The following is a 23153-nucleotide window of genomic DNA, read 5'->3' as shown; positions in this document are numbered from 1 at the left end:
TATTTCTGATAAAATATAACGAAAATTTACATAACAAAAGAAAATTAAAAAAACGGGTTTAGAGGAGTTAATTAGCAGTAGTTGACAATACAATTGATATAATAATCAAAATGCTAATAAACTTTATTCAAATAGTAGAATTTAAATATATAATTCAAAGGGAATACTTTTTTTTTGATAAAATTATGGGAAATAAAATATATGGTTTTTATAGGCTAACCATCAAAAAGATGCAGTTTGAAAGTAAAAACAACAATATAAATACTATGAGTGAGATTATATGAAAGCTGTAATGAACTGTAATCTTAACAAAAGAAAATTTTGTCTCAGTTTTTCTACTAATTCCTTGAAATCCAAGATTTGATGTGAAAATGAAATTTCCAGCTAGAGTCGCAAATGTTCCAAGTTGATACCAGAGCTAAGCTGGACCTTCTCCACTGTGTATGGGGCCTCTGTATCAGAAATCATATTTGTGATTTAATTCAAATGTATTGTTTTACATATTCATAGCAAGGCTTGTAATAGTTATTTTTTTATTCAGCAGTTAAACTTTACAAAATATAAAACCAGTCATTTATCACATACATGTTTAGAACCCTGCTTTAAAACTGTGTTTACAATTTTAAATTAACAATATGGTCTAGAAAAATATTAGCACCAACGGGATTAAAAGCTTAATGTATTGATTGAAAATTAAAGAATCAACAGACATTTTTATTAACATTTGTGAGGACTAAACAGCAGCAACATAGTACCCAAGAATGCTAAATTTACCAACAGAACAAAAAGGGTTAACATTGTAGGACTTACCAACAGGGATAAAAGATCTTTCACCAGTCAACTCTTCTCTGACTGCCTCCACTCCACTCTTGATAGAAAGAAGAGCTCCAACAGCCAGACTAATGGGAGGTTCTCCCGCAGCTACAGTTAGTAGAAAAGCAAAACTTAGCAGTATAAAATAGGATTTATGACTGTGTTTTATTGTCATCTACTGATTGTTTAGCTAAACAAGGTCTATCAAGTTAGTTCAATATCTGTGAAATATTGTAAAAATAAAACATTTTAGAATTAAGAAAGAAAACAGAATGAAGCAAAGGAAATAAAGTTTAAAGTTTTCAACATGTGGTTTGTTTGTTGCCAGTGATGTTTTCTTTCAGTTAGTTGATATGTTCTTCAGTAAGTAAAGCTTTGTCTGGGATTGTTTAGAAGTTTTAATATACTTGGGAAGAAATTCAACTGTGTATTTATGAGAGCTTAGCCCCTACATAATATCTACATAATTCCCAATAGGCCGATATTCCCTTCATGTTCCCTAAACATTCCCTACCTTTAGAACTGAGGACTCCAACAGGGTTGGGTGTGTCAGGCATGAAGTGGATCCTCCAGTCTATGGGGATGTCTTTTGTTGTGGGAGGTTTGTATTCCTGGTGGGCAAACAACAGAGCTTCAGATAAAAAATTTAAAGTTTAATTTTTAATTACAATGTTTAATTTTCCAATGGATGCTATGGTAGAGAGGAGCAGCAGTGTTTAGCTAACCAAAATGTCTCAATATGTGTCCCATCTTGGTCTAGGGTACGATTGTTGTATTCAAAAGTTTAGAGAAAATTTGGGAGCACTGCATTATACTGGTCACACAATCGATTCACAAGCAAATGCCAATCAGATGAACTCTTACTTCATCTGTCTTACATACTCAAATGCCATTATTCACTATATATGATAATGCAGGGTTTTACATGCCCACGTGATTCACTGTCCATATGAAATTCGAGTGTCTTATACATTAAAAAACTGAGTTTCTTACGAATGCATCATTCACTCTCTTTAATCAAATGGTGTGTCTTACAAACCAATCATTTATTTTCTTTATGAAATTGGAGTGTCTTACATTCACTATCTATATATAATTAAATTGATCTACAAACACATAATTTACTATCTATCTAAAAAATGGAGTATCTTACATACCCATGTGCCATCATTAAGGACCTGGCCAGTTTTCTTGTCAAAATGAAGGTCCTCTGACAAATATGCACCAAGGCCCATGACAAAAGCTCCCTCTACTTGACCAATGTCAACAGTTGGGTTGATACTGTAAAACACAATTTTTAAGATTTACATTTTTTTCCAAAATCAAATTATTAGAGGTTGATACAGTACTGTAAATCCAAAATTTTAGGTTTAAATTTTTTTTTTAAATTCGAATTATCAAAGTTTGATAGTGTAAAACTAATGTTTAAGGTTTTTTAAAAAAAATATTGAATTATTTTTTTAAATTTGATACTTTAAAACAAAATTTGAAGGTTTGGTTTTTAATAAATTGAATAATTCAACAAAACTACTCTTTTGTCAGGATGTATAATTTCTTCAGATTATAAAGAAGAGTAGCCTATACTTTAACATACATTTTTAAAATTATATTTGAGTATCAGAAATCTTTTCTCAACAAAAAAAAAAGTTTAGAGTTACCTCTCCCCAAAATCAGCCATTATGTCAACTCTCTTGGCCTGGTATTCCCCTGTTAGGACATCAACCTCAGTCTCAACAACACCAGCACAGTAGGTGTGGTATTGAAAAATATCATCTCTCTTGTCAGATCTAGGTATAGAGTAACTTTTGTTAGGTTCTTATACAGTTGCATTTCATCAGGCAAGTAAAACGTGTGGTTGCTAAACCAATAAGTTCCAAGTTTGAACCCCCAGGTAGATGAGGGACAATAGCTGTGGTCAGAAACTCATCTAGAAGAGAAAACTCCAAAATCTAACAATGGTGGCATGGAGTTTGTTCTTGGTTAGGCAAAGACTACAAAAGCAAATCCAAAAAGAAAAGCAGGCTAAAATCAGTCAAAGCTGTATATGGCACATAACAAGTTGACACATAAATACTTAATTGTGTTGGAGGAAATCCTCTCCAGTAATACAATTAAGAACGAAGAAAGAAGAAGATAAGTTTCTTTTAGAATAAATTATATTTAAAGGCTGCTTACTTAAATTCTGAAATTTTAGAAGGTTACTGCGGTAATAGATTCTTGATAATACTAGTTTAAAATTTAAACAGTCATTCAGTTATAATGTCATGAACATGTTAACTAGAAAAGGTGTGATCAAATAATCTAAGAATTTACTAAATATATAAGAAATTTAAATAATTTCTATTGTTGATACAAAAATGCTTAGGTCCTAGTAATACAAAAATGAACTAACACCCCAATTAAAAAAAAAAAACTACTGTAGGCCTAAATCTTACTTAGCTCGAGTTGCCAGATCAATGTTATTAAAATGACACATTTTGAGTAAAGTTGGCCAATCAGAATCTGGCATCTTAGCCCTCATTGGCTCAAGTCTCTCATTCAGTTCTCTGCAAGCATTGATGGCTGCCTAAGACAGAATTAAAAGTTACAACTTAATATTAGAGTCTTGTTTATTCATGATGGAACTACAAAATATGGTCCAGAGAGACATAAATTCAGACATAAATGTTTAATGAGGCTAACGCACTAAGACACACAATGTGGGTAGACACCTAGAGACACACATTGAGGCAATAGATAATATAGTGAATAAGTTAAGAATGAGTCAATTGTGCTTAGTATTGAGCAAGAAGACATTTTTAAAATCTTAATAAATACTTTTAGTTTAGCATGATCTTTAATAAGAATTTCTTAGTCACCAAATCCACTTTAATTAGGTGATATTTTCACATTATGTGCATGTTTAAGGTATTATTGTTTAGGAACCACTAATTGATGTTTTATATAAATTATATCATTGTAAAGGGAATAGCCTGTAGTTTCTATAATACAATTATTAGAATTTCAAGAGATCGCGATAAGTTTTAACATAGAGTTATTTGGGGTAGGTTAGCACAAAACCAGGGGAAATTGTCACAGGTTGAATTTGTGCAGAGAGCATGGTGTCATCCGAGACACTCGGGAGTAGGGTATATAAACTGTCTGCTTAGCCTTAGAAGGGAGGAAAAATGATGGCTGTAGCCACTAATTTATGCAGTAAACGCGTTGGCGCTATAGTCTCCTTTGATGCGCGCTACACAGGCAATTCCCATCAAGAAAGATACTGTACTGTGAAAAGATACTGTACTGTGAAAAGATACTGTACTGTGAAAAGATACTGTACTGTGAAAAGATACTGTACTGTGAAAAGATACTGTACTGTGAAAAGATACTGTACTGTGAAAAAATACTGTACTGTGAAAAGATACTGTACTGTGAAAAGATACTGTACTGTGAAAAGATACTGTACTGTGAAAAGATACTGTACTGTGAAAAGATACTGTACTGTGAAAAGACACTGTACTGTGAAAAGATACTGTACTGTGAAAAGATACTGTACTGTGAAAAGATACTGTACTGTGAAAAGATACTGTACTGTGAAAAGATCCTGTACTGTGAAAAGATACTGTACTGTGAAAAAATACTGTACTATTAGCATAGACAAATAAAGATTTTTAGGCGTCTTTATTCTTCAATTTTCAATCATCTGTGTTTTGGGGAAGAAAGTATAGAAAAAAAAACCATTAGTTTAAAGAGATAGGGCCATGATAGACTTACAGAGACACATGTTTCGCTGGCAAAGCTTGCTCCAGTGAAGCTTGGGTTGGGTATGGTGTTGTTTTGCAGAGGTCGTACTTTGACGTAATTCAGTGGGACTTTCAGTGTCCTGGCAACAGCTTGGGAGACCTGCCAGATAAAACAAAAATATGCCAATCATCTTGTTTAGACAGATTTAAAAAATATTATAATTGTAAGAGAGTGTAAGATAAAAAAAAAATTTGATTATTCTTAACAATAAAGAAACAACTGGTAAGCCAACATTAATTTTCCACAGTGGTTGATTAATTAAATTTGTTATTTTTGAAATAGCGAACCACTTCCCAAGTACTTTGTGTACAATACTTCCCCTTGTTCTACTATTGTATACACTTCCTGCCATCAATTCTATTTTTGTATATAATCCCTTCCCATTAGCTATGTGCTAAAGACTCATAAATACCTTTGTATAAAGTCCTTGCCCCATTTCTGTTCCTGAGGTCATCACAGTGACCGTCCCATCATCAGCAAACACAGAAACGTTGGCCTCATGGCCTGGAGGGTAGTAAAGAATTCTGAATTTAACAGCACACATGGTGATACCTCGCTTACGCCATTTGTTGTTCTGGGTGAAAAACATTTTTAAAATATTAACTAATTGTGAATATATATTTTTTTTGCAATTCAACAATTTAAATTAACGTACCTGATTGAATTGATCTGTTTGTTTTATCCTCTCAGTGACTTCAGCAATTTGTTTAAGTCTCTGCCACAAATCTCTGATGGTGCAATGTTTTAGGGTAATACCCTCTAAGTCTGTCTAAAGAAGAGAGTTTTGTTATAAAATAAAAATATAAATTAAACTCTTTTTCTGCAATTGTTACATATTATGGTTAGGATAAACATGTGAAAAAAAAAAAAAAAAAAAAATATATATATATATATATATATATATATATATATATATATATATATATATATATATATATATATATATATAAAGCTTGTCTAAGGTTATTGTCCAAATAACTTAATAACTTGATCACAGGGTGTTGCAGTTTAAGTTTATGTTACTGAGCTTAGGTAAATGTTAAATATTCGTTAGCAGCTAAAAGTTTACCTGGCCTTCTTCATACAAATTTATCTCTTTAAAAAGAATTGGATGCATCATGACTTCTTTTGCAGCATGTTCAAGGATACCATCTATGATCAGGGAAGCTGGCATAGTCCCTAAAACAGGTTTAAAAGATCATATATATATATATATATACACATACGATTTAATAAAGTTGTATTAAAGTGTTTAAAATTGCATGGCTTAGATAGTAAAGCTGATGGTTTCTGAAAGGCCAAACTCCCCCTTAGACTAGATAGCTTGGGACAGTAACACATCTAGGAGAGAAAACTCCAAAATTAAACATCTACTGCCTTGAAGTTTGTTCTTGGATGGACAAAGTCCTTGGAATCAAATAAAGAAAGAAAAGCAGGCTGAAATCAGTCAATGGGTCAAAAGAAGACTAAAAAGTTGACACTTAATACTTAATTATGTTAGAGGAAATCCCATCAAAGATTACAATCAGCAAAGAAGTTAAAAAAAAAGAAAGCTTTATTTTATGACACAGTTTGTTATACTGTGTGCTTTTAACATTTACTTTCATTACTTTAGAGAGAAGAAAGTTGAAATACCTGGTCCTCAACAAGCTTGTGATGTGGCTTTGTTGGTGCGGACAAGTGTGGTGATAACACGCCAGTTGGGGATGTGGTAACCTGTAAATGCAGCAGTTTAAAATGTTTGTTTTTATATGCACAAATTAATTAAAAAATATTAATACAACTGTTTCTAAAAGGTGAATTACAATACTAATAATAATGCTTATTTTTTTAACAGTGACAATAGTAGCCACTGTGGTCATATTTTTCACATCATTAATCGAATTGTTTGTAACAGATGTATTTTATTAGAAATATTAACAAAATACTATTTAAAATATAAAACAAAGAAATTAAAATATTTACATAATTAGGACTTTAGTGTTGATTTTAACATATTTTCTGATAGAATAGTTTTATTTATTATTAATTTCTACATCATTGTTATGCAAAAGTATGAGAAAATTTTAGCTTAAAATAATCGTTTTTTTCACTTGCATTAAACATTTCTAAAAAATAATTAAAAACTGTTAATTGGATTAACCTTGGTCAAGTGACTGAGGCATCCTTGAAATAATAAATGAAGGATGGAAACCACTATCTGCATATATATCAAGGTCAATCACTTGCATTTTTCCTTCTTTGTTCAAACCAGCAGCCTATGGTAAAATTCAAGTTTAATTTAATATTTGGGCCATAAGAATACATCTCAAAAAAGAAAAAAATCTTTTTAGCCAGAAAAGCTAGATCTCTAGAACAGCATAGAAACTGTAAAACATACAATATTTTATATATATATATATATATATATATATATATATATATATATATATATATATATATATATATATATATATATATATATTTAAATTGTTATTTTATTTTTATTGTTACCTTATATTTGGCCAAAATTGGAAACCTCCTTCCTGATAATTTCATGTTTGTTGCCAAATCTACACAGAGACGAACAGGCCTGTGGGAGAAAAAAATATTTATGCTTGCAGCAGATAATTTTAAAAAGTTTGTAATTGAATTAGATTTTCTTTAAAACTTCTTAACTTTTATTTTTTATACAATTTATTGTTGTAACAAAAATTTTAAGCAATTTATAAAATAGTCTGCCAGCAATTAAATTTAGGTGACTACTTTTGTCAGTTTTTTTTGCATAACCTTTTTCATGGACAACAAATGATCCACTCATCACTAAAACTCCAAAATAACTTAAGAATATTGCCCATGTAATGTAAATTACATTGAAACCTAATAATGTTATTTTTAAATTTATACCCAGATACTCCATCTAGTATATAAATTTTCCTCTATCAACACAAGATTATCAATGTAATATCTTAATCATTCCCCAGCAAAATACTGCAATATCCATAAAACACATAATTTATACATTATTCCTCTATAAATTAGACTGGCTTATCTTTAAATATCTGAACATTTTGTTTCCCATCTGTTTACCTTTTGGTGATGTAGCATGCTAAAGTTGCAGCAGCAGACATACTGCAGGAGTAGAAAAATTTGCCCCCAAATCCACCTCCAATTCTACCTGAGATCACATTGATGCTGGAATAAAAGAGTCTCCCATTACAGATTAAATATATTAATTCAAATTTAATATATATAGGCCTATATTTTGATAGATCTTGATTTTTATTGTCTGAAGAGTCAGTTTTAAAACATTACATGAAACACTTTTTGCTAATGGCTGACATGAAAGAAATATAGTGTTAACTATCCTATCACTTCACATGCTATGATGCTAAGGTCACAGAAACAATTGAAATCTACTTCAGCTGCCTAGTGGTCCGCAAGGGCTGAAAGGGAACTTTATTTTGACTTAAACTTGACCAGGTAGGAGGTTACAAACTTACTTACAAATTTTGAATGGCTTGCCTAAGATATTAGTAGGTAGGAGTTTACAAAACTTACAAATTGAATGGCTTGCCTTAGATATTAGCAGGTAGAAGATGACAAAACTTACAAATTGAATGGCTTGCCTTAGATATTAGCAGGTTACAAAACTTACAAATTTTGAATGGCTTGCCTAAGATATTAGTAGGTAGGAGTTTACAAAACTTACAAATTGAATGGCTTGCCTAAGATATTAGTAGGTAAAAGTTTACAAAACTTACAAATTGAATGGCTTGCCTAAGATATTAGCAGGTAGAAGATGACAAAACTTACAAATTGAATGGCTTGCCTTAGATATTAGCAGGTTACAAAACTTACAAATTTTGAATGGCTTGCCTAAGATATTAGTAGGTAGGAGGTTACAAAACTTAAAAATTGAATGGCTTGCTTAAGATATTAGCAGGTTACAAAACTTACAAATTTAATGGCTTGCCTAAGATATTAGCTGCAGCTCTTTGGTTATGGCTTGCCCACTGTGTAGAAGCATAGAGGTCAATACCATCTTCAGATGGAACTGCCACAGACACCTGATGTACATTTTAAAAGGAAAATTTTTCAAAATAGTTTCTCAAACTGTAGGCTGAGAATAAGGAATAGTAGTAGAATGAAACATTTATTTTATTCTTCAGACATGTTTCATGGGCACAGTTGAAGTATTGAAATAAAGTTATATTTATGTAACTTATATAAACTTCCATATTTGACTGAACATTAGTAAAATGTCCTCTTAAGCAGTGTACTACTAATAATGTATTAGCTAACTAAACTACCTGATTTTCTAAGTAGAAGTGATACTGTGAGCCTTCTTTGATTTGACCTGACACAACAATCTCTGAATCTTTGAAGGCATCTGAGTAATAAAGAACAAAAATATTTTTCTATTATTCACAGAAAATCTAATAAAAGAAATATAAGATAACAGTCTTAATCGAATGTGTTTTTTAAATTTTTTTATTGGTAAGTTCAAAAGAGAAACTATAAAGCAAAAAAGTTCCTACCATCTGGACTGCCAATAACTTTTTCCTCTTTTTTTCCCTCATGGAAAATTTTTTTCTCAATGGCTTCTTCTAGTTCTGTCACTGGTTCCTGTACATTTGTATAGGTGACCTTCACCTTCTTAGCTGCCTCATCAGCAATGCTCTGTCTCTCTGTTTATTCACAAGTCTCATTTTGTAAACTTAATCACATTTTACAAATGAAAAGATTGAAACACTAAAAAGTAAAAAAGGTAATACGTTTAATCAAACAATAAAAAATGTAAACGTTTTTTTTTGAGGCTCTAAAGATTTACTAAGATAAAGCATTGAAAATTAAATTACCAGCCAGTATTAGTCCAATAGCTTGGCCAGCATAAGAGACTTCTTTTGTGATAAAAACCTAAAAGTGTATTGATAAAGACAAATCCTTTTAACCTTGTATCAAATTTAGAGTACAAATAATGTCTAAAAGATCCAGTTTGGTAAAAACTTTCTTATAAAAGCACCAACTAATATTAGTTACAATTTTTGGAAATACCTATAATACTGTGCTTACATTTGTAACCTGTATCCTATACATTAGCATAAATGTTCCCATTGGAAATTTTTTTATTTTACATTAACATTGAATAACATGCTATGAATTTTTTCTCTAGATATTTATAGCATATTTATTCCAAGGAAAATGCAATGTAACCCTGCAACATTTACTTATAAATTCGTTTATTCATTTAAAATATCTGATGTTATATATTAAAAACTATGGCTTCAAATGAGCAGAGATTTTAGCCAAATATTGTTATTTTAGCACTTACTTCTTCATGTGGCATTCCAGGAAACATCAAACAGTCTATGAAATCATTCTTGCCTCCCTCTGGAATATCAGCAGCACTGATGTAGCTCACAACTCCAGGGATTGCCTGCAGATTTTAATACCATAATTAGCTCTAGCCAGGAGCAGGTTTTATAGCCTTATCCACATGTAGTCTACAATATTTGAACTCTTAAAGTTTAGTGTAGTGTAAGATTTGGAATTATGTTACGTTTCAGGCAAGTTAGTCACATTTAGTTTTAGGCTTGGACAAAAAATACTAAGAATAAGAATTACAGTTGATTTTGAATAAAGTAACAATATCATTTTATTTGATGAAATACAATTTATAATATTTTATTTATTTACCAAAGCTTCAGATGGGTCTACATGTTCAAGTGTGGCTGACCCTACTGTAGAAATTACAAAAGCTGCACAAAGTTCTCTGCGGAAACTTGGAATATCATTGGTGTAAACAGTTTCACCAGATGCCTATAAATGGTACATTTAATAGAAATAATTACACTGTTATATATTTACTTATCAAATAAAAATTACTATTGTAAAACCAATAAAACAGACTAGTTCTAACCTGTAAAGGTGCTTCCAATTTAGATAGAGCTTACTTGAGAGGGAACTCCTCTGCTTTCTCTTGGAAAGTTTGTAGCCCAAAGGACAAAGTCCTGTCCATACTGTCAGCTCCACTTTGAACTCTCAGATCTGATGGTTTGTAGACCTCTAAAAGTGTCTGTCAGGTGTGTTATAGTTCAGTTTTTTAATGCTATTTAACAAACTACAGTGACTTTAGTTGAAACAATTTTGAATCTTTAAGTCTTATGATATTGTAAAATAAAAAAATATATATTTAAAAATAAATACATGCTATCCATTAAATTAAACAAAGATAAAAATCTTGTCAAGGATATTCTTTGATACTTGATTGGATAATATTCATTCAGTCAAATTAAAAAAATAATAACATTTTAAAAATAATTACAGGAAAAAAATAGAAAAAGCTACATTCTTTACCCTTCACGCACCTTATATAGAAGATTGACAGCCAGGTCATGTCTGTATTTAGCAGACGCAGCAAGTGGGTCATCTTCTGCTGGAATCAGCTCAGCAGATAAAACCTTCAATGTTTCTAAAGGAAATTTTTTATTAAAACATTTGTAGTTTCAACAATTATTATCATTCACATATGTTATGGAAAAAGGTACCAATTGGCTACAAGTTCTATTTTTTAACACTATCATTGTTTATTAACCAGATACATAGGACACAGTTTTTCACTTATATGTTTATATTACAATTTAAAATTAAATTTTTTAAGTTAGAAAGTTAAATTACATACAAGGGAAATGAAAATATTTTTACCTAAAATTACTTTGTCATCGAGTTCCTTCCCTTTAATGAATGCTTCAGCATTAGAAGCATGAATCTGAAAATAAAAAATTATTTTTACACAACGTCTTAACAAACTGATCTAATTTATTATGACAAGAGACATAGTTAGGCCATGGGTTACCTTGTTCAGTAATGCTGGTCTCAATTCTAACCTCTCTGTGTAATGAACTAACGCCATACTAAGGGATGAATTTAACAGTTTTAGCTTGGGTGTCAACACTCCCCCCCCCCCCACCCCTCCTTGATATGATGAAGACAGCCTGTGCTTAATGATGTATTTTACTGTAATTACTTGTTAATTAATATGGAAAATATCTTAACACTCAGTTATTTATTTGTAGTTTTTGCTTTTGCTAATCTCCCTCTGATAGTTTCACATGGTACAGCCTGCACTCCCACCACCTCTAAACTAAATCCAACATCTTTCAAGTTAAAGCAAATAAAAAATTCTATAGCTATAGGCTTATTTCAAACCAATGATCTCAGAAACATACAGGCAAAGTTTAACTTTTTCAGAAAAAGTCTGTTTTTCCCATTCATTTACTTAAGACTCAAGCAATGAACAGCACAGATTTAAAGTATTCTTAGAATTAGATATCATAGTAACCAAATGCTTCTAGAAGTAAGTATGTTTTATCTTTACAGACAGGTTTCAAAATTTTAACAATTTTTCAGCTGTGTTTGTGCTGTGATTAAGTGAAGCTTACCAAATTGTTACTGATACCTCCGTACACAAAAGATGGAGTTCCTGTAACCTTTTTACCCTCAACTCCAAGCTTAAATGCAGCATTTACATATGCATGAGCATTCTGTTAGAATAAATATTAGAAACTTACATCCATTTTAATACAAACAAAAACATAGATATTTTTTAAGCTGTTTTAAATTAATTATATATTCTGCCATTTTTCATGCAGATGGAAATTTTTAGTTTACTCTAACAAAGGGCATTCTATAAACTCAAAGCTATACTATCTTATACTCTCTTAAAAGTGAGATATTGTTCATGTAACAGACCATACATAATTTGTTATTCCAATGGTACAAAGTTGTTTGAGAGAAATTCTTTTTTCTCAAAATTTCTCGTAAGAGTAGGTTTTGCTTCAATGTACCTCTTAGTTAAACAGTAAGCTATGACTGGTTATTTTAAAACAGGATTGTGTCGATATATGAAAAATTTTTTTTTTTCAGTAGACTACCTGCCATCTTGGAGTAATTTTAAAAGATCGTAAGACTTCAGACTGTTTGAAACTTGGGAGTTGAAGAAAAGCTATGACTTTTTGTTTCATGTCCACTTTTTGTAGGAAGTCCAACAGGCTGTATTTCTTTGTGCTGCCATCTTTAGCATCTTGATACATTAAATAGCTGATTTTAATTTTTTAAAATTGTCACTCTTAAAAAAAAATTTTCTAATACAATCAAAATCAAATTATTTTTATAACTGACAATTTTCTAATGTTGAATGATATTATAATTAACAGAAATTAATTTCATACAAATGTGTCAGGAAAAAAAATCTTACCAAAGATACCAACACTGGCTCCAATGGCTTCTGTCAAAGTGAAAAGATCTGATGGAAATTCATGATAGTTTTTCTTTATCATTAAATTTCCTGCAATGCAACCAGCCTGCAAAATTATTAAGACAAGTATTATCAAATTTAGTTTTTAATTTAACTTAAGATCTTTAAATAAAAACAAGTTAATAAAAAGTCTAGTGACAATTTAAGCGCATTTTCCTTATGTTATCCATAACAATTTTAAATCAAGATAAATCATATATTCAGCAAATAAATAATGCAACACAAGTAGTTTTAATAACTCAAAACAAAATAGAAAAAATATTTATTAGCGAGATTTTAAATCAACCGAAATAGTTTTATTTTAACGAGTAGGCCTACATGATGCTCAGTTTAAAAAAGTAGTAAATATCATCCTAGGCCTACACGATGCTCAGTTTAAAGGTTCTTAATTAATTTTTTGTGACCGAACAAAAGGATATTTTTGTAAACTTTCTTCGGCAATATTGTTCTAAATTATGGCAGGAATCGATTGGTAAATGTTTCAAGTCGCTAAGTGGTCTGGTTGCCGAGATATGGAGCAAAAACTGCTTTTGTTCGAGGTTTTTTGGCTTTTCCGGGAAATCCAGGAAGGAATTCAGGGAATTTTTTTGGCCCAAAATCATCCTTGGAACTTGCTTAACATATTTGCTTTTGGAACTAGTCCTCGATATTGCTTCGTTGAGGAGGAGATACGACTTAAAGCTGCGGACACACATCCATCCATCCATCCATCCAGAAATGATTATTAAATAAGCTAAATTACATTTAAAAGTTAAAAAAAAACAGCATAAGTTTCCTTTAATCAATAGCAAAGGCATAAATTCGATTCAACAAGCCGTAAATAGTAGCAAGTAGTCTGAGATATTTCTAATAATTAAAACCAATCAGAAGGTGCCTTACATTTCTAACCAGCACACTGGCAATGACTTTGAGATGACGAATGACTGCAGTGAAGTAGGAGAAGCCAGCCTTGTGTTGCAGCTCCTTCAGATGGTCCTTCAGCTTAGAGAGTGTGGTGTTGCCACCAAACACAACACTGTCTGTGTTTTCCTGTAAGGATTTTTACATCAGTGGGGATCAAATTTTTTTACTGACATCAACAGGTGGATATAGAGAAAATAGTGAAAGTGACATGTTAAATAGCAGACAACAGTGTATTTAATATAAGTTGTTTATAGCTATATTCTTGTTTATTCTTCAGAGCTTTTTTTTCATAATATTTCTGCCACAATTTCACATTATTCAGTTAAGAAAGATTTAATATACATTAACCTTTTGAATTAAATAAGTAAAAGTAGAGTAATTTACTGTAAACAGGTAGAGCTCCTTCACCCCATGAAGATCAATATAAACCTGATAGGGTCCTTCATTTTTAAATATACCTGGAGACAAAAGACAAGTTCATACAATGTTAACAATAATAACAAAATAGATATTGTGTGTGTGTTGTAGTTAATTTTTAAAATTAAATTTATATTACCATTCAGTATAAAACTATCACAATCAAAACAAATTGTTGACTATTACTCTCTATTTACCTTTTTTCTTTCTTCACATATCCTGACAAAAAATGAATTTTAAACAGGAGAATAAACTATTAGATCCCAGACCACTAAATTTTTATTTCTTGATTAAGCTTTCATTTATGTTCTGTAGAAATGTATCCTGACTTTAACATTCACTTATGTTGAGATTACAATTAGACAATTTTTTTCTAAACAATAGCCAGAACAACTTACCTGCAGATGTGTTGCCAAACAAAAGTTTTGTGCTCCTGGTGCTATTTTCTATGAGAAGTTTCCCAAGCTCTTGCAGGTTGTTTGGTCTGTACCATTTGCTTTCATGCAAGTCAAGGGATAAGCCATGAGAACATCCTTCTTGCTTCCCTTTGCAAACCTCTCCAGTTTTGGGGCACAGATGTTTATTAAGATCCTGTAAGACAGGAATATTATGATAGGAAAGTAATAGGAATTTATTTATGTGCTAAATATGACTGTAGTTAAATGTATCAAATTATTAGGTAAACTTGCCTATTCATTGATTCATCACATGTGTTTTGTTTTTTAATTTATATTGATTTAAAGTTTGTGTTATGGATTATGGATTATGCCCTTTACCAGTTTTGATAGTAAGTCTAAGTACTATTTGTTTAAACTAAGCTCTAAAAAATCTAAAATTTGATTTCATTAAGTTTTGCAAAAAATAAAATAAAAAAAACAACAACAAAAAACAACTGAATGCACTGACCTCAATTTCGACACACCTGGCTCCTGGAATAGTAGAGTCTGTAGCAAAAGACTTCATGGCGTCCAGGATTGACCTGTAGCCTGTACACCTGCACACGTGGCCATCAAATGAGTCTTCTATCTCCTGCTGGCTCAGCTGGGGCTTCTGGTGGAGTAGTCTGGTTGGAAAATAGTTTCATTGGTTTTATTTTTATTTTAGTTTATGTTTTTATATTACTGAGTAGTCTGGTTAGAAAATAGTTTCATTGGTTTTATTTCAGTTTAAATTTTATATCAATTAGTAATCTGGTTAGAAAATAGTTTCATTGGTTTTATTTTTATTTTAGTTTAAATTTTATTTCAATGAGTAGTCTGGTTAGAAAACAGTTTCATTGGTTTTATTTCAGTTTAAATTTTATATCAATGAGTAGTCTGGTTAGAAAATAGTTTCATTGGTTTTATTTTTATTGTAGTTTATGTTTTTTATATCACTGAGTAGGCTGGTTAGAAAATAGTTTCATTGGTTTTATTTTAGTTTAAATTTTATATCATTGAGTAGGCTGGTTAGAAAATAGTTTTTGTTGGTTTTATTTCAGTTTAAATTTTTATATCACCAAATAAGTTTACGCAAAAATAAGCTTTATTGAGTTTTGTAAGCTTATCAACTTTTAAAAAACTATACATTGAAATAAATTAAATATTGTTACTTTATTTGTTAACTTTATTTTCTTGTAAAAAGAAACAAGTTGTTACAGACAGAAACTTTAACTCAAACTGTAACACAATTTTTACATTGTGACTGAAATAATTCCTTAACAATCTGACCTGATGATTGAATGAACTGATTTTTGACTCACCCATACATGGACATGACAAAACCAGGAGTACAGTAGCCACACTGAGTGCCGTTATGCTGGGCAATCCTCTCCTGGATTGGGTGGAATCCATCTTTTTGACTGCCTATACCTTCAACAGTGGTGATCTGCCAGCCGTCTACACTGTACAGGGGGCAGAGACACTGGCAGGGGAGGTGACTCAATAAATATTGACAGGGGGGTAACTCATTAAATAACAACTCATTAACTTAAATTTATAACTGCTAGCAGGGAGGTAACTCATGATAGACCCAACTGAGCTATATAATTAGTTAATTAAATTAAAGTTGATCCAAGCAACTATTTTTAGATCTAAGACGCAATAGATTCTAATAAAAAGATTATAAAAAAAAAACTTTAACAATAAAAAACTATTACTTTAAAAACACAGAAATTGTAGGTAAAACTCCCCGCTTCACTTTATCCTCCATTTGATCGTATTTTATTATAAACACAACCAAAACAAACAAAAACGTTAGGAAATCACTCGACCTATTTTGTTATGAATTTTTGGTTTAGTTTTTTAAATTAATTTAGTCTAAACTTGAGAAAAATCCAAAATTTGGAATATTGAATGTGTACTAGTATAGGGGTCGGCAACCCTTTGAGAATATAGAGCCAAAAGTTACAATTTTCAAAATTTCCAAGGTTTTCAAGAGCCACTAACATTTTTTTGTTTCAATATATGTTTTATTTTTTGGTTAGAATTAGGTAAAAAAATTCATTTGTTATTTAAAATAAATAGCTTTATATATATGAAATAATATGTATTCATATAAAACACACGCTTGTTTCGCCAGAATAATGAAATTAGTAATGCATTCTGAATAAAATAACATTCCCCATTTAACGATATTCGAAAAAGTAGGCACTTGGGCAGTGGCAAGCTTGGAATTGTTGCCATCTGTCTGTCCCCAGCACGTATTTGGGGCTGGGACTGGTGCTTAAGCGGCTGTCCGTATGCTTTCTACTGCACCTATTCTCACTGTTCTCTGATGAGTTTTTTCTTCTGTTTAAACTTGTGTTTCTTTACAGCAGGGGTTCCCAACCTTTTTTTTTTTACTCTAGAGCACATTCTAAAATATCGGTAGGGTGGCGGGCACCACCTATTTTAAATCGACAAACTCCTTCCAGAGGCGACCCTTCCCGTCACCCGGGGACAAAACTTTCGATTTGCATATGAAGGGATAGTGTGGTCAGAGACATGCTCGGCTGGAATCGTTTTTTTAAACGATAAAAACATGTTGTCTGAGACTTGGCGGGACACTGGGCAGGTGAAGTGGAGTTGAGTAGATCACCTGTTGTGTCAGTATATAAAGGGATAGTCCGAATAGTTTTCGGTGTTTTTAAAAGATAAAAAAAACATGTTTGAATGTGGGGTCTGGTTTTTTTGTGACGATAAGTGACACTGCAGTAGCGTAGCGAGGGGGTGGGGGCGGGGGGGGGGGGGACGACATATGTCCCCGGGTGCCGACCTTATGGGGTGGAAAAATAAATTGAAAGGTTGAGGGGGGGGGGGGTGCAAATCGAAAGTTTGAGGGGGGTGCAAATCGAAATCTTGAGGGGGGGGGGGTGCACATCGAAAGTTTGAGGGGGGTGCATATCGAATTCTTGGCGGGGGGGGGGGGGTTCAAATCGAAAAGTTTGTCCCCGGGCGCAGAAAAGGGTCGCCACGCCTCTGAGTGACAGACGTGATGTAATTTATGGATGACCCCCCCCCCCCCCGAAACCCACAGTTATCTAACTAGATAACGGGTAGTCTAGTTGATTCTGTTTTGGTTGTGTTTATAATAAAATACGCTCAACCGGAGGTGAACGTGAAGCGGCGAATAAAATGGAGTTTTACCAAAATGTTATATATAGAAAATAAAATTATGCTAAAATCTAATATAACAAAAATCTCTTGCTTGGGCAACTCACGGAGTTAATGCTCATGGTCTCTGCCTTATCTCCCCCTGGGGCGTAGGTCACGGTCACTGCACAACATCCACATCCGGCCTCCTTGCACATGATTTTCGTCCCCTTAAGTCCAGCAACATCTCTGATGTAATCGTTTAGCGATGTGGTGGGTGGATACTTATCATACGCTGAAAGATATCATTTAGTGATGTGGTGAGTGGATACTTATCATACACTGAAAGATATCATTTAGTGATGTGATTTGTGGATACTTATCATACACTGAAAGATATCATTTAGTGATGTGGTGGGTGGATACTTATCATACACTGAAAGATATCATTTAGTGATGTGGTGGGTGGATACTTATCATATACTGAAAGATATCATTTAGTGATGTGGTGGGTGGATACTTATCATACACTGAAAGATATCATTTAGTGATGTGCTAGGTGGATACTTATCATACACTGAAAGATATTATTTAATGATAATCAACATTGTTAGTGATGGGTTTAACATTGACATTAGCAAGTTTTTTAGTTTTTATTTCACTACCAGTTAACTATAAATACTCCATTCTTGTAGCACAGTCGGGCACTGGTATGATAAATACCTTTAATTTAATAGGAACTGTTTTGAGCAATATTTACTGACGGTAAACTATTTTAAATGTTTTGTTTATTGTGTGTACCAAATATGACTAAATTAGTAGGAGACAAAATAGGTAGCAATTAGGAAAAACAAAATCTGTTATTTCATCTCCAGCACGAAACTGCGGAGTCATTGTCAATGCAGTGGCAATAGAGGGGAGGGCGCACGTCGATGGATCGATAACACGGATAAAGTTTTAATTTTTCAAATAAAAATTGCGAAGGGTTGGCTAAATATTCGGGATTCCGATTGCGAGCACATCAAGATAGACACAGGGCAGATAAAAATAACAACAAGATACCGTTAAAGAAAAAAAACCGGATACCACCTAGAGAGTGACACAAGAATCGTGCGGGGGGGGGGGGGACTAGAGAAAATATATTAGAATAGAGTTACTAGCAGAGTTTCAGGCATCTCTTGGGGGGAGGGGAGGGGGAAGAAGTAGTTGAGTACGTTCCTCGCCTTCACCTTCCTCGGAGGATAACAAAAATATATTTAAATATATTCTTCAAACAGCAAATGCCTACCCTCCCCACCCGTACGTTTTAAGTGTCGTCCCTCCGGAAGTTACGTTAGCCTCCCCCACCGGAGAAAATGCCAGAAAGAAACTCTGGTTGCTAAGAAAGCTATTGCCAACGGAATGCTAATACACACATGTGTGAAGAATATATATTTTTTTAAGGGTTACCACAACGGGTATAGCCCTATATAGTGACGCCACTGTATTCGATAAAATTGGACTCAACCTACTTAAAAGGTTATCAATTTCGCCGAACAAACATCACATCAACATCTCATTACTCGGTAAGCTGTCGTTGTTGAAACCAGCACAGTAATGCGCACACCAAAACAATTATGTACACACCAAAACAATCAAATACACACCAAAACAATCACATACACACCAAAACAATCATGTACACATCTAAACAATCATATGCACACCAAAGCAATTATGTACATACCAAAACAATTACGTACACACCAAAACAATCATGTACACACCAACCACTGCGAGCATCAACCACCACTGTAGCTATATCTTACACCAGCAACCTGCCATTCTCTGCTTCACATAAACCACGTTATCCACGTCACCCCTTCCAATACTTACCAACATGTTTCTCGCCATTTATTGTAAACTGTATGTTGTAGGCGTCACCCGGTCTGTAGATGAAGTTAGAAAAATATGTAATATACTGTGTGAAATATTACATATTGTGTGAAATACAGTAGCATCCAATTTAAAATATAACAGTAGCGATGAATATGAGTCAATTAAAACAATACTTGTATTTTCCAATCAATGAAAACTTATCCCTTAAATACACTGTATATTGGACACGATTATTCTCCCTAGTTTTATCATCGTACATTGATTTATAGCGTTTTAAAGTGTTTTTTTTTACGCGTAACAACTGAGCTGTGGGTGGGATTTGTTTAATAAATAAAATCGCTATGTCCTGTAATTTAAGCATTCAAACGATCACTAAAAATTGGGGGCCCTGGGCTTATGCCGTATCAGCCCCTCCTTTAATCCGCTACTGCTTCAAGCTATAAGCTATGTTATTCTGCTACCCACAAGCTGTAAGCTGTTTTATACCGCTATCAAATAGCTAAAAACTTTTTTTAAAACAGTTAACTACCAGCTAAAATCTGAAGGACGATGGAAGGGGAGGCAAGGGCTGCCGGGCTTTCGTGGGTGCAAATAAAGAGAGCTGCCTAAAACCAGCGGAGAGGTGTGGTTACAGTCCTTTGTTCCTCAGAGGCCACAAAAGAATAAGTCAAGTCATCAGTTAGAAACATGATAGTATTAAACAACACCCTCTTTAAAAAGACTAGCTGCAAGGGTTTATTCGATCTCCACCGTCACGTGACCTCTTTGTTTACTTAAAACTGATAGTGATATTGAAATTCCTACCCCACCAATAGAAACGTTTTGAACTTGCTAAAAAAATCAATAAGTTTAGACCAGGGACGCACTAACAGAGATCTGCCGCGTCTGACAACATTACGGGCTGGAGCCGTTGAACCTGGGCGCGGTAAAAATTTGAACAATGCCAAACTGTTACATTAAGCAATGAGAATCATTAGCCTCTAGCTATCTCCATTAGATTAAAGCATTAGACCCGGTGCTGACATGATAATTACAGTCCAGTTAGACAAACAAATCCCACACGCTGGGTAAGCGAGGGTGTCAAGAATCTAGTTCAACTCTCCCAGCTGAGCTCGGAATTCTTTGATGCAGTTGTTAAGTCAAACTGTTACATTAAGCAATCAGAATCATTAACTTCTAGCCAGTATTTCTTTTAGGCATTTGTTCGAGGGGGGGGGGAGCCTCAGCTCAGAATTCTTTGGTGGTGTTACCGTTTAGAGGATTGGGGATGGGTGTGTGTGGATGGAGATTACATGAACTGTTTATAAATAGCACAACCTGTAACGCAGAGTAGGTCATCGTAAGCGTATTGCTCGACAAGGAGGTCAATATGTAGTGTTAAAAGCTATCATGACTTAACATTGTGCAGTAACTGGTATTACCGCCCCTACCCCCCCCCCCCCCTTCGACTACTGGTGTGTACATGATATAGATATGATTAAGTTATATAAAAGTTACTGTATTTCACTACAAATAATTTACTCTTGGGCTGGAGTGTGTGTTCACTCAGCTCTAAATTGTACCTGGCATATAGACCAACGTACATTGGTCACATTCTCTCCTTGTTACAGTAACAGTTGAGCGAGCTCTGCTTCATCTGCTTTTAACAGTCTTGTTACGATGTGTACATTTTTACTTCACTTCTTATGCAACTATTATTTATCTCGCAGTATATTGTATATTCTGTTTCTGAAGTTAAAACGAGACATAAAACTTTAGGAATCCTTTAGTGACAGTGTGGTTAGACTTGGCACTTCTGTGGTCATGTCAGACAAGCATCACAAGCACTGTCCTGACGTCACACCTGGCACGGCTTTAGATTCGGTTCATACATCGTTAGCATACAAGTTCAAAGGTCACGTTTCTGCCAATGCTAGGTGGATCCAGTGACAACAACTGAACCATGGAGCAGTACCATTCGCAACTTATTTAAATGTTAGCTCGGCTTCAGTAGATAGTGTAGTATATCCGTAAACTAGCTTGCTGTCAACAGACAACATGCATACCACATGAGAAACATAAGTAGTATCTGTCTAAAATATCATTTGAATGTAGTAGCTCAGGTTATAAATATTGTTATTCTCATTTCACAATTTAGTTTTAACACTTATAAAAAAACACTTAGGGTTATCAAAAAAGTGAGCTAGATAAAGTGACGAGATTATTATTTAACTATCCACAACACTGGATGTTTCCAACCGTGTTACAAGGTCAGATTCGAGCATTTGTTTTTTCAATCAACACAAACAACAAACTGACAGGAGTTACTCTTAGATCTACTTCACACGACATATAGTCAAAAGTTTAGATATTGTCTAGAGATACGTTTAATTGTTTGTTTTTGTTTTGTTAGCTTAAGCCTTCATCTATCACGGTTATTGCTCTTTCTAAAGAAGGCTAAACTCTAAGTCTTCCCTTCGCTTTATGTTGACTGTTATGTAACACTTGGGTGGTTTCCATTTAAGCATTGAGATAGCACACAGGATTCAGGTTATAAAAAAAATACCAAAAAAAAATCCGATCAGCTTTAAATAAAATGTTATATCATAGAAGTCCCTGAGTAGCAATGTGTTAGCATTGTGATGACAAACATTCTATTGCTTCAAAACTAGACTAAATAAAATCTAATCGTAGTTTTGACAACTGACATTAACCTAGCTTTAACCGTAACATGTTAACATAACGCCCAGAAGGGTTAAAACAACATGAATCGATGATTGTATCAATGTAAACAAGTGTTTGTGGCGAATCGAAATGAAACAAATGCGTACGACGCCGAACGAAAGTGAAATTCACTAACACATGAAAAACATACCTCGCAAACATAGTGGCTGCCATTTTACGTGTGCTGGCTTGTTACAACTTTTGAACTGCTGCGCGCTGTATATTTAGTTCACATACCCAGTGGCGTGCAGAGAGGGGGGGGGGGGGGAGAGACGGTCGGGGCCCAGGCCCCGGGCATCCACTTCAGGGGGGCCATCCGATAAAAGTGAATTTTTTTGTCTTTTTGTCTTTTTTTTGTAATTGAAAAAAATGTCGTGTCATTGTATCATCATAAGTTTTCATCCGTCTCCACAACGACTGCTAACTGATTTAAATATTAACTAATCTCACCCAAAACAAATAGTAATACTCAATCGTCTGTATAGACAGTAATAGACTAGATCTTTCGCGTACATAATCAAAACGGCTCTACATCGGCATCATAACTGATACATAGCCCTATATAGTAAAGTTTCCTCTTCAGACCTAGCCAACGGGCAGATGAAGTAGAGTCCATATGTTTCTTGACCTCGGCAGTTAATATATAGAGGCAAACAACATTTTCCAACAGATGTCCAGCTTAATCCACCCCCCCTGCTCTCATCCTCTTTCTTCATCTCGTCTAGATGATTATTCTTTCAATGGTTTTATCTCGCTACATCATTACACTCTTTTCACGTCGCTACAGTATGCAAAAGGCTTGA

The 23153-nt window shown here is 33.5% G+C and overlaps 2 protein-coding genes across 2 annotated transcripts; both read right to left on the bottom strand.

The window, feature by feature from the left end:
- Positions 1-178: 178 nt before the first annotated feature.
- Positions 179-6279, bottom strand: LOC131954776 (uncharacterized). Its single transcript, XM_059318539.1, has 11 exons — positions 6235-6279; positions 5669-5778; positions 5255-5368; positions 5012-5173; positions 4570-4698; positions 3249-3379; positions 2472-2600; positions 1971-2094; positions 1328-1424; positions 811-921; positions 179-452 (listed from the first exon to the last, which is right to left on the bottom strand). The coding sequence occupies exons 2-11, from the start codon at positions 5771-5773 to the stop codon at positions 385-387; spliced, it is 1170 nt and encodes a 389-aa protein (XP_059174522.1). The 5' UTR covers positions 5774-5778; positions 6235-6279; the 3' UTR covers positions 179-384.
- A 3717-nt stretch (positions 6280-9996) lies between these two features.
- On the bottom strand, positions 9997-19693 carry LOC131954775 (uncharacterized). Its single transcript, XM_059318538.1, has 15 exons — positions 19645-19693; positions 17898-18064; positions 15960-16120; positions 15125-15281; positions 14617-14809; positions 14186-14259; positions 13778-13927; positions 12839-12944; positions 12516-12664; positions 12024-12125; positions 11287-11350; positions 10950-11053; positions 10502-10657; positions 10279-10401; positions 9997-10018 (listed from the first exon to the last, which is right to left on the bottom strand). The coding sequence occupies exons 2-13, from the start codon at positions 17985-17987 to the stop codon at positions 10532-10534; spliced, it is 1476 nt and encodes a 491-aa protein (XP_059174521.1). The 5' UTR covers positions 17988-18064; positions 19645-19693; the 3' UTR covers positions 9997-10018; positions 10279-10401; positions 10502-10531.
- Between the last annotated feature and the right edge of the window lie 3460 nt (positions 19694-23153).

Source organism: Physella acuta, unplaced genomic scaffold, assembly GCF_028476545.2.
Source record: "Physella acuta isolate Inbredline_101_S28 unplaced genomic scaffold, ASM2847654v3 ptg001028l, whole genome shotgun sequence".
Lineage (NCBI taxonomy): Eukaryota > Metazoa > Mollusca > Gastropoda > Physidae > Physella > Physella acuta.
Note: the sequence above shows the minus strand (reverse complement) of the source record. Positions and strands in the feature narration are given on the sequence as shown.

What these genes read in the sequence shown, in the direction of transcription:
- LOC131954775 (XM_059318538.1), bottom strand. Translation starts at nt 17,987, where the DNA reads ATGTGCAAGGAGGCCGGATGTGGATGTTGTGCAGTGACCGTGACCTAC. An exon ending in AGGAGCTCTACCTGTTTACA is followed by an intron (nt 13,928 to 14,185) that starts GTAAATTACTCT and finishes AAATCCTTACAG; the next exon opens with GAAAACACAGACAGTGTTGT. An exon ending in AAATTACTCCAAGATGGCAG is followed by an intron (nt 12,126 to 12,515) that starts GTAGTCTACTGA and finishes TTATTCTAACAG; the next exon opens with AATGCTCATGCATATGTAAA.
- LOC131954776 (XM_059318539.1), bottom strand. Translation starts at nt 5,773, where the DNA reads ATGCCAGCTTCCCTGATCATAGATGGTATCCTTGAACATGCTGCAAAA. An exon ending in ATTTGTATGAAGAAGGCCAG is followed by an intron (nt 5,369 to 5,668) that starts GTAAACTTTTAG and finishes TCTCTTCTTTAG; the next exon opens with ACAGACTTAGAGGGTATTAC. An exon ending in GATCTGGCAACTCGAGCTAA is followed by an intron (nt 2,601 to 3,248) that starts GTAAGATTTAGG and finishes CTCTATACCTAG; the next exon opens with ATCTGACAAGAGAGATGATA.